This window comes from Penaeus japonicus, unplaced genomic scaffold, assembly GCF_977035675.1.
Source record: "Penaeus japonicus unplaced genomic scaffold, GWHDUDI00000001_assembly GWHDUDI00000018, whole genome shotgun sequence".
NCBI classification, from domain to species: domain Eukaryota; kingdom Metazoa; phylum Arthropoda; class Malacostraca; order Decapoda; family Penaeidae; genus Penaeus; species Penaeus japonicus.
This window is the reverse complement of record NW_028234420.1, coordinates 19706582-19717835: the sequence shown is the minus strand read 5'-3', so window position 1 is coordinate 19717835 and position 11254 is coordinate 19706582. Positions and strand designations below refer to the sequence as shown.

Here is an 11254-nt window from a genome sequence, read left to right as displayed (position 1 = left end):
TTTCTTTTTTTTCGTTGATGGTGCTGTTTTTTGTTGTTGTTGTTGTTGTTGTTTTTCGTTGATGGTGCTGTTTTTTTTGTTGTTGTTGTTGTTTTTCGTTGATGGTGCTGTTTTTTTTGTTTTTGTTGTTTTTCGTTGATGGTGCTGTTTTTTTTGTTTTTGTTGTTTTTCGTTGATGGTGCTGTTTTTTTTGTTTTTGTTGTTTTTCGTTGATGGTGCTGTTTTTTTTTTTTTTTTTTTTTTTTTTTTTTTGTGTTGGTTTTTTTTTTTTTTTTTTTTTTTTTTTTTTTGTGTTGTTTTTTTTTTTTTTTTTTTTTTTTTTTTTGGTGTTTTTTTTTGTTTTTGTTGTTTTTCGTTGATGGTGCTGGTTTTTTTTTTCTTTCTTTTTTTTTCGTTGATGGTGCTGTTTTTTTTTTTTTTTTTTTTTTTTTTTTTTCGTTGATGGTGCTGTTTTTTTTTTCTTTCTTTTTTTTTGTTTTTGTTATTTCGTTGATGGTGCTGTTTTTTTTTTCTTCTTCTTCTTTCTTTCTTTTTTTTCGTTGATGGTGCTGTTTTTTTTTTCTTTCTTTTTTTTCGTTGATGGTGCTGGGTTTTTTTGTTTTTGTTGTTTTTCGTTGATGGTGCTGTTTTTTTTGTTTTTGTTGTTTTTCGTTGATGGTGCTGTTTTTTTTTTCTTTCTTTCTTTTTTTTTCGTTGATGGTGCTGTTTTTTGTTGTTGTTGTTGTTGTTGTTTTTCGTTGATGGTGCTGTTTTTTTTTTCTTTCTTTCTTTCTTTTCGTTGATGGTGCTGGGTTTTTTTGTTTTTGTTGTTTTTCGTTGATGGTACTGGGTTTTGTTTTTATTGTTTTTCGTTGATGGTGCTGCTTTTTTTTTCTTCTTCTTTCTTTCTTTTTTTTCGTTGATGGTGCTGTTTTTTTTTTCTTTCTTTTTTTTTGTTTTTGTTGTTTTTCGTTGATGGTGCTTTTGTTGTTGTTGTTGTTTTTTCTTCTTTCTTTTTTTTTCGTTGATGGTGCTTTTTTTTTTTTCGTTGATGGTGCTGTTTTTTTTTCTTTCTTTTTTTTTCGTTGATGGTGCTGTTTTTTTTTGTTTTTGTTGTTTTTCGTTGATGGTGCTGGGTTTTATTTATGTTTTTTTGTTTTTTTCGTTGATGGTACTGTTTTTTTTTTTTTTTTCGTTGATGGTGCTGTTTTTTTTTTTTTTTTTTTTTTTTGTTGTTGTTTTTTTTTTTTTGTTGTTGTTTTTTTTCGTTGTTGGTGCTGTTTTTTTTGTTTTTTTTCGTTGATGGTGCTATTTTTTTTTCTTTCTTTCTTTTTTTTTTCGTTGATGGTGCTGGTTTTTTTTCTTTCTTTTTTTTCGTTGATGGTGCTGTTTTTTTTGTTTTTGTTGTTTTTCGTTGATGGTGCTGGGTTTTATTGTTTTTGTTGTTGTTGTTGGAGGGGAGGGAGAGGGAGAGAGGGAGGGAGAGAGGGAGGGAGGGAGGTTGGGAGAGGGAGAGGGAAAGGGAGAGAGGGGGAGGGAGAGGGAAAGGAGGGAAGGAGGGAGGAAAGGACGGAGGGAGAGAAGGAGGGAGGGAGGGAAGGAGGGAGGGAGAGGGAGAGAGGGGGAAGGAGAGGGAGAGGGGTAGGTAGGGAGAGGGTAGGGAGGGAGAGGGGGAAGGAAGGGAGAGAGGGATGGAGGGAAGGAGGGAGGGAAAGAGGGAGGGAGAGAAGGAGGGAAAGGGGGAGAGAGGGGAGGAGGGAGGGAGGGATTGAGGGGAGGAGGGAGAGGGAGAGAGGGGGAGGGAGGGAGGGAGGGAGGGAGGGAGGGAAAAAAAGGGAGAAAGGGAGGAAGTGAGGAAGCAAGAAAGAGAGAGAGAGAGAGAGAGAGAGAGAAAGAAAGAAAGAAAGAAAGAAAAAAGGTAAATAAAGAAAAAAGAAAGAGAGAGAGATGCAAAATGTCTATTATAAAGCTCATAGTAATAATAATTATGAGGATTATTATGATTATTAGAAATATTGTTATTGTTCTTATTATTATCATCATTATAATTTTTTAATAATAATATTGTTATTCTCATTATTATCATTATCATCTTTGTCATTATTTATTTCTGTCATTATTGTTAATATTATTATTATTGTTGCTGTTGTTATTATTTTTATTATTATCATTACTATTATCCTCATCATCCTCTTTATCAATCTCATTATTACTATAGATAGCATAATCCCCACAAGATCCGCCTCAACTGACCCCATGACCCAGAGTATGCGAGCTTGTCCATTGCAATGGCAAAGGCGTTGTGTGATATGTGTCAGTCGCAATGTCGCCATAGCTCTCGCGTGGCCCAAGGTAGCTGTGGCGAACACTTTATCGCCCGTTGCATGACTCAACAAGAGGGGCCCAAGGTAGCTGTGGCGACTTGCGTGTGCATCGCGTGAACACTTCATCGCCTGTTGCATGACTCCTTGTGAATTGCATATGTTGCAATTGAAGGAGAAGAAGAGGGGTACATTTCACTGTCTGTTTGATGTACATCTGCCCCCAAGGAGAGGGGGGGCAGGGGGAGGGAGGGAGAGGGAGAGGGAGAGGGAGAGGGAGAGGTAAAGGGGGAGGAGGGGGAGGAGAGGGAGAGGGAGTGGGGGAGGAGGAGGAAGAGAGGAAGAGAGGGAGTGAGTGGGAGGATGGGAAAGGAGAGAAAGAGAAAATGAGGGGAAGGAAGAGAAAGGAAGAAGTAGTGAAAGAAAAAGATAAAGAAAACAAACAGGAAAAGGGAGAAAGAAAGAGAGAGGGAGAGAGAGAGAGAGAGATAAAGAGAGAGAGGGCGAGGGAGAGATAGAGAAATAGATAGAGAGAGAGAAAGGGAGAGAGAGAGAGAGAGAGAAATAAAGAGAGATATATATAGATAGAGGAAGAGAGAAAGAGAGAGAGAGAGATAAAGAGAGAGAGATATAGATAGAGAAAGATAGATAGAGAGAGTGATATATAGATAGAGAAAGAGAAAGAGAGAGAGAGAGAAAGAGAAATAAGGAAAGAGAGAGAGAACTCGCGAGAGAGAATAAACAAACGAGAAACGAATATATTGAGCATTGGCATTTGACATGCATGCAGAGGTCTACGTAATTCGCCTTTTTTTTTTCTCTCTCTGCCTTTTTTTTCCCTTTTCTTTCTTTCTTTTTTTCTTTTTTTTTTACAGAAGCTGAACCTTTTGTTTGTTTTTGTTAACGCGCGACATCGTCACTACGCCCGCGCTGTGTTTTGTTAGGCTTGTGTTTAGCTGCTGGTTGAATGTTCAGCACGTTATGCAGTAAAATTGGTGTTCTGTGTTCTGTTTTCTGTTTTCTGTTTTCTGTTTTCTGTTGTCTGTGTTCTGTGCTCTGTGTTCTGCATTCTGTGCTCTGTGCTCTGCATTCTGCGTTCTGTGTTTTGTGTTTTATGTTCTGTTTTCTGTTCTGCGTTCTGTGTTTTGTTCTGTGTTCTGCGTTCTGTGTTTTGTTCTGTGTTCTGCATTCTGTGCTCTGTGCTCTGCATTCTGCGTTCTGTGTTTTGTGTTCTATGTTCTGTTTTCTGTTCTGCGTTCTGTGTTTTGTTCTGTGTTCTGCGTTCTGTGTTTTGTGTTTTATGTTCTGTTTTCTGTTCTGCGTTCTGTGTTTTGTTCTGTGTTCTGCGTTCTGCGTTCTGTGTTTTGTTCTGTGTTCTGCATTCTGTGCTCTGTGCTCTGCATTCTGCGTTCTGTGTTTTGTGTTCTATGTTCTGTTTTCTGTTTTGCGTTCTGTGTTTTGTTCTGTGTTCTGCGTTCTGTGTTTTGTATTTTGTGTTCTACGTTCTGTGTTCTGTATTTGTATTTGTTGGCCTTTCGAAGGGAAAATGACCTTTGTCTGTGGGGTGTACTGTAGTTTATTTAGGTTGTTATCTTTGCTTTTATTTTGCTGTTATCTTTTTTTTATCATTTTCATTATCTTTAATCTTTAATTTTATCTTTATCGTCTGTCATTATAATAATGATGATAATGATAACGATGATTGTTATTTTTATTGTTATTATTGTGTAATTATTAATATTATCCTCATTATTAATGCTATTATTATTATTATTATCATTGTTGGTATAATCATTATTATTATTATTATTATATTTTTATCATCATCATTTTCAGTATCATCATTATCATTATTATCATCATTATTATCCTCATCACCATCATCGTTATCATTATTATCATTAAAGAAATAAATAATGTTGACGATAATGATGGTTATAATGACAATAATATTATAATTATAATAACAGTAATAATAACAATATTGATAAAAAAAAACACATGAATATAACAACGATCATAATAACCCCCCCCCCCAAAAAAAAAAATAATAATAATAATAAAAATAATAAATAAAATAAAATAAAATAATAATAATAAATAGATAAAATAAATAAATAAATAAACAAAAACAAAAATAAAAAAGACAACAAAACAATATAACAATAAAAATACCGGTAAAAAAAAGAAAAAAAAGCCGACGACTTCGAAAAGGCCTTCCCTCATGGCATCCACCTGTTGCAGATGAAGGAGTACACCCTGAGCGAGCACTTTGACCCCGTGGACGGCACGGCATACGACGTGGTCAAGATTGAAGACATCGCATATAAACACTACGGCGACGAGGTGAGGCTAAGGGGGTGTGGGCCTCTGGCTTCTGTGGTGTGTTTGTGTGTTTTTTTTTTTTTTTTTTTTTGTGTGTGTGTCTTCGTTTTCTATTTTGTCTTTTTGTTTGTTTTCATTCTACTTCTACTTCTTTGTCTTTTTTTCTCCTTTTTCTTCTTCCTCCTCCTATGCCTACTCTTCCTTCTCCTCCCCCTCCTCTTCTTCTCTTTCTTCTCTCTCTCTCTCTCTATCTATCTATCTATCTTTCTTTCATTCTTTTTCTCTCTCTCTATTTATCTATCTATCTATCTATTTCTTTTTCTTTATCACTCGCACTCTCTCTCTCTCTCTCTCTCTCTCTCTCTCTCTCTCTCTCTCTCTCTCTCTCTCTCTCTCTCTCTCTCTCTCTCTCTCTCTCTCTCTCTCTCTCTCTCTCTCTCTCTCTCTCTCTCTCTCTCTTCTCTCTTTCTCTTTCTCTTTCTCTTTCTCTTTCTCTTTCTCTTTCTCTTTCACTTTCACTTTCTCTTTCTCTTTCTCTCTTTCTCTCTTTCTCTCTTTCTCTCTTTCTCCCTCACTCTCACTCTCTCCCTCTCTCTCTTTTCCTTATGTTATATATTTATTTATTCGGTGGAAGCAGCGAGATTTCAAGATAGAAAACGGTTACACCGGATTTTTTTTAGCGGAGACTAATATATATAAATAAATTCCATCGGAAGTATATATTGTACCTCATTGCCAGAGGACTAGAATTTAGAAGAAAAAGGGAAAATGACTTAAACATCACATACCTTTAACAGACCCTCCAAAAAAATACACGAGAAAGATATCTTAGAAGAGATCTGCCCGGAAGAATTTCAATGGAGGTACTTTTAATTTCACAGCCGCAGGGAGCTAGCTGGTCACATTGCCTCTTCGCTTCGTTGTGTAATGGATGAGGTTCAGAAAAAGGAGAAGAGGGGGAGGGAAGGGAGGGAGGGAGGATGGGGGGAGGGGGAGAGGGGGGTTATAGGGAGGGTGGGGGTGTGTGGGTGGGGGAGGGAGGGAGGGGGGGAGGGTGGGGGAGAGGGAAAGGGAGAGGAAAAGGGAAAGGGGGAAGAGGGGATTGGAGAGAGGGAAAGGGAAAGAAAAAGGGACACACACACACACACACACACACACACACACACACACACACACACACACACACACACACACACACACACACACACACACACACACACACACACACACACACCCAACACACACACACACACACACACACCACACACAACAACAACACACAAACCAAAAACACACACACACACACACACACAATGTATGTATTATATATATATATATATATATTATATATATATATATATTATATATATATATATATATATTATATATATATATATATATATATATTATATATATATATATATATATATATATATATATATATACATATATATATATATATATATATATATATATAATATATATATATGTATATATATATATATATATATATATTATATATATATATTATATATATTATATATATATATATATATATATATATATATATATATAATATATATATATATATATATATATATATATATATATATATTATATATATATATATATATATATATATATATATATATATAATATATATATATATATATATATATATATATATATATATATTATATATATATATATATATATACATATATATATATATATAATATATATATATATATATATATATATATAAAAGGAGAGAAAGACGAAGAGAGACAGAGAACGAAAAAAAAACCAGAAAATTCTTATCAAGAAACAAACAATTATTTGTCGACAGAGACAAAGAACAGCCACGCCTTTGCACGATTGCAAATGTCACTCTATTTTTTCCCCTTCCCTTTTTTTTATATGTATAATGCTGAACCTTTTTCCGGCATTCTATTTTTTTTTTTTTTCAGCTGAAGTCCTCAGTCCCTGAGAATATAGATACGGCAGCAGACCCTGAGGTTATTGACGATCGCAACCAGGTACTGATAAAGGAAAGGAGAGGAGAGAAGAGCATGATAAAGGAAAGGCAAAGAGTTATAGAGAGATAGGAGAGCATGATAAAGTAATGGAAGAACGAAAGAGAGAGAACGAAGAACGGAATAGAGAGGGTAAGGTAGGGAAGATGCTTGATGAGAGAAAGAGAGAGAGAGAGATTGAAAGAAAAAAAATGCAGGTATGACTATGAGGTAAATGGAGAAAGATCTCAAAAAGAGGAAGAGGAAAAATAGGATAAAAGGGGTGGATAGAGAGAAAGATATATACATCGTGAAGTAAATAGAGAAAGATAGGGGGGGAGCGAGAAAGAAGAGAGACGAAGAACCAATAAAAAAAGAAATAGAGTGAAAGGGGGAATATAGAATGAGTGATGAATAGAAGGAAAATAAAGAAATAAGACGTAACGAGGGAATAAGAAAGGAGAATAGATCATGTAATGAATGGAAGAGAGAAGCTGCATAAAGACGAGAAGAAAAGGAGAAATCCGAGGATGAAATACGAAAGGGAAAGAGAAGACAGGTCAATAAATCAGGGAAGGAAAGAAAAAAAAAGAGAAGGGGAAATAAGAAGTATAATCGGACACTGATATAAGCTTTGAAAAAAGTTGCATGCAATTTAAAACTTCAGTTCGCTTGGCTATCAACGATACTTGCAACATCGCTTCCTAATATCAATTTGAACAACCGCCTAATGTTAAGAGCATATTGGTATATTTCGCTTGCATGATTAACATTCTCTCTCTCTCTTCTCTCTCTCTCTCTCTCTCCTCTCTCTCTCTCTCTCTCTCTCTCTCTCTCTCTCTCTCTCTCTCTCTCTCTCTCTCTCCGCTCTTCTCTATCTCTCTCTCTCTCTCTCTCTCCCTCTCTCTCTCTCTCTCTCTCTCTCTCTCTCTCTCTCTCTCTCTCTTTCTTCCTCTCTCTCTCTCCTCTGTCTCTCTTCTCTCTCTCTCTCTCTCTCCTCTTCTCTCTCTCTCTCTCTCTCTCTCTATCTATCTCTCTCCTCTCTTCTCCTCTCTCTCCTCTCTCTCTCTCTCTCTCTCTCTCTCTCTCTCTCTCTCTCCTCTCTCTCTCTCTCTTCCTCTCTCCCTCTCTCTCTCTCTCTCTCTCTCTCTCTCTCTCTCTCCGCTCTTCTCTATCTCTCTCTAACTCTCTCTCTCTCTCCCTCTCTCTTCTCCCATTCCACGACCTTCTTCCCTACCTTTCACCTCTCTTCCTCCTTCCCCTATTTCCGTATTCTCCTCTTAGTACCCCCTCCCCACCTCCCACCTCCTCTCGCCTCTTTACTTTTCCTGTAGACGAAGACGCCCCCCCCCCCTCCCTCCCTCTCGCTCTCTTCCTCCCTGTTTCTTTTCCTCCTCCTCCTTCCCTTTCCAGTGACCCGTTGAAGACTCACACATTTTGACTCCCGTTTGAAGGAATGCAATAACCCCAACAGTGCTCCCTTGCACCTCTCCCTTCCCCTTTTGTCACATGTCGTCGGTCTCGCCTCTCTCTCTCTCTTTCTTTCTCGCTCTCTCTCGCTCTCTCTCTCGCTCTGTGTGTCTCTGTCTCTTTCTCTCTGTGTCTCTGTCTCTTTCTATCTGTGTCTCTGTCTCTCTCTATCTCTCTGTCTCTCTCTCTCTCTGTGTCTCTGTCTCTTTTTCTCTGTCTGTTTGTCTCTCTCTGTATGTCTCTGTCTCTTTCTCTCTCTCTGTGTCTCTCTATCTATCTATCTATCTTTCTCTCTCTCTCTCTCTCTCTCCATCTCTCTATCGCTCTCTCTCTCTATCTATCTATCTTTCTCTCTCCTTCCTCTTCCAATTGTTAAACAGTCTTGTAAGAAAATCATGTTGCTAACTTAACGAAAGTAATATTCCTTCCAGTAATAGCTTGTCCAAATTTATCCATCGTAAATTGTATAATTTTTTCTTGACTGAAATATATATGTTTCTTCGTCCGTTGTTTTTTTTTTTTGTTATGGTTTCTTGCAGCTTTGTTATATATCGTAATGCAAGTCAGTGGTGAAAAATAGTGGTCACGCGAATTTGTAATTTTGAACTGTTATTTTTCTTGTCAACGCCTTTTTTTCTCTTTTTTTCATATGTTTTTCTTCCTTTTGTAGAACCACGTGTCTTACGTCACCTCTGTCCGAACGTTCACACCAGCCGTGACTTCGACTTCGACCACCACTACAACCACCACGCCCGCACCCTCTCCCGCCACGCCCCTCCGCGGCCACCACCGCCACCGCCCCCACCATCGGTCGGGAGTCGGACCACGCCCCTCGGCCACGCCCTGGAGGTCACCCTACGACACGGAGACAGAGGAAGCTTCCCGGAACGCCTTCGTCAACGCCCTCTCGCCTGATAAGACTAGAGACTTGACCGCCAACAGAAGGGTGAGACTCGAAAGGAAAAAAAAAAAAAAAAAAAAAAAAAAAAGACTAATTTTCGTCTGCCATTTGGATTTGCTTCTCCTTTCCTTATCTCTTATCACGTTCATCCATTAATTTACTCGTATTTATGTCCACAAGGTAAATAGTAAAAAAAAAAAAAAAAAAAATGTCTGAAAGAAGAAAGTCACTTAATCAGGTTATCATCTCCCTTCATTGTTTTGATTTGCGCTTGGCAGGTCTCCCTCATGAGCAACTCAGTGGAGAGCGAAGACGAAGAAGAAGAAGAAGAGGACGAAGACGACCAAGAAAACGCAGAACAGCAAGAACAAGAACAAGAACAGGAGATAGAGATGGAGATGCGCGAGCGGCAGAGGGAGGAAGGGCCTGTGCAGGACAAGGCGGCGAAGACGCAGGCAAAGTATGCGGGCAGAGGGAGGTCGTCCACTCCCCAGAAGCGCATCCCGACCGGCGACGCCATGGCGGTCATCGACGACATCGTCAAGAACTACCAGAAGGAGCAGAGGAGGAAGATGAGGAAGCAGAGGAGGGAGCAGAGGAGGAGGCGCAGGATGGAGCTCAGGAAGATCCGTAAGTGGTGGTAGGGGGGAAGGGAGAGGGGGAGGGGGAGGGTGTGAGGAAGAGGGAGAGGGAGAAGAAAGGAGAGTGAGACGGTGAGGGAAAGGGAAGGAGACTAAGGGGGATAGAAAAGAAAGGATGGGGGAGGGAGGCCGGTGTAAAACAGACATGGTTCAGGCAGAATAGAAGTGATCCAAAAGACGTCCATTCTCTCACAATCATCAGTGCTTGCTTGTGAACATAAGGACACTCGCTAGAGGTATAGCTTCGAAGAGCTATAAAGGAACACATTTCCCTGAACATCACACCCATGAAAATGCCACTCTTAATCATGCTACTGTCACTTTCATTACATTTATGATTTCGCCTGCAGTTTGTATCCCATTGCTGCCACCAGTAAAATAAGGGCAGCCATTTTGGAATAGAAACTCAAACACAGATGGATTAAGTTAGGTACATTGACTATTGAAGGAGAGGAAAAGGGGAAAAACAGATAGAAAAAAGATAATAAGTAAAGAGAGAGGGAAATATATAGAGAGAGAGGAAGAAAAAAACACTGGACACACATCATGAACAGAACTTCAGACTTCAAAACAGTATATATGTGTCAATATCAACACCATCCAATATGAAAATGGTAGTCATTCCAAATATATAAACGAAACCCTGATATACTAACTTTACAAAGCCTAAAAAAACTAAAACCTTACCCTTCCGAAGCCCCAGATGCCAGTTGCATGTAAGTGCCTTAAACTTCCTGTCCCTTCCCAACAGGTCCTCCCCGCGACTGCCGCGTGACAGAGTGGTCTGCGTGGTCGCCTTGTAGCAAGACGTGTGGCATTGGAGAGCAGACGAGGACTAGGACTATCCTGAAGCACGCGCGCCGGGGCGGGAAGACGTGCCCCGTGCTCGAAGAGACGACGTGGTGCGGCTCGGCTGGTGCTTGTCCCAGGGACTACTTCATCTGGTCTTAAGAACTTGCTCTGAGGATGTGGGTTCTTGAGATATGGGAAGGGGGGGGGAGAGTGATTTAGGAGGGAGGGAAAGGGAAAGGAGGAGAGGGGTTGGGGATTTAAGGTGGGGGTTAGGGAGGGAGGGAAGGGAAGGGAAAGGAGTGCTTTGGGTGACTGTGAGACTGCATGGTAGCTGGCCTCAAGATTAGCCTGTCTCAACAATGCATTTTCTGTTTTGAATACAAACAGAATCGAAAATAAAGTATATTACTTTTGCTTTCGAAAGACTCTTGATCCATTGATTTTCAGTCAAAACAGAAATCGGCAGAGAATTAGGTCTCTGCTTTTCGTACAGACTGGTTTACCGTGAAAGGTTTCTGAATGCAGCCCATCTGACGAGATGAGAGCCAAGATGGGCCGTGTTATGTATATAGTGGGATCAAAGTCGACTGAGGCAGATGCAAGGCGGTTATCATGTCACAGTCATCTTTTCCTGTGTGAAAAAGTAGTTATAAATAAAGAAACGACCCGACACAGACAACATGGTGAAGGTAAGGTTAGCAATGACCAGGTTTGCCCCTAGATTTAACACCAATTGGGAAATACACAAGATGAGGTTAAACTTACAATATGAATTTTTAAAAATGAGGGACATTTGGTCCAGATGTTGAG

General features: G+C 39.1%; 1 protein-coding gene across 1 annotated transcript in view; it reads left to right on the top strand.

The window, feature by feature from the left end:
- LOC122264087 (uncharacterized) overlaps window positions 1-10664 on the top strand; it is a 55025-nt gene extending 44361 nt beyond the window's left edge. Inside the window, exons 7-11 of the mRNA XM_086546394.1 lie at window positions 4545-4646; window positions 6596-6664; window positions 8781-9056; window positions 9290-9641; window positions 10404-10664. Of these exons, the coding sequence (XP_086402520.1) occupies window positions 4545-4646; window positions 6596-6664; window positions 8781-9056; window positions 9290-9641; window positions 10404-10603 (999 nt within the window). The 3' untranslated portion in view covers window positions 10604-10664. The remainder of the gene's footprint in view (window positions 1-4544; window positions 4647-6595; window positions 6665-8780; window positions 9057-9289; window positions 9642-10403) is intronic.
- The last annotated feature ends 590 nt before the right edge of the window (window positions 10665-11254 follow it).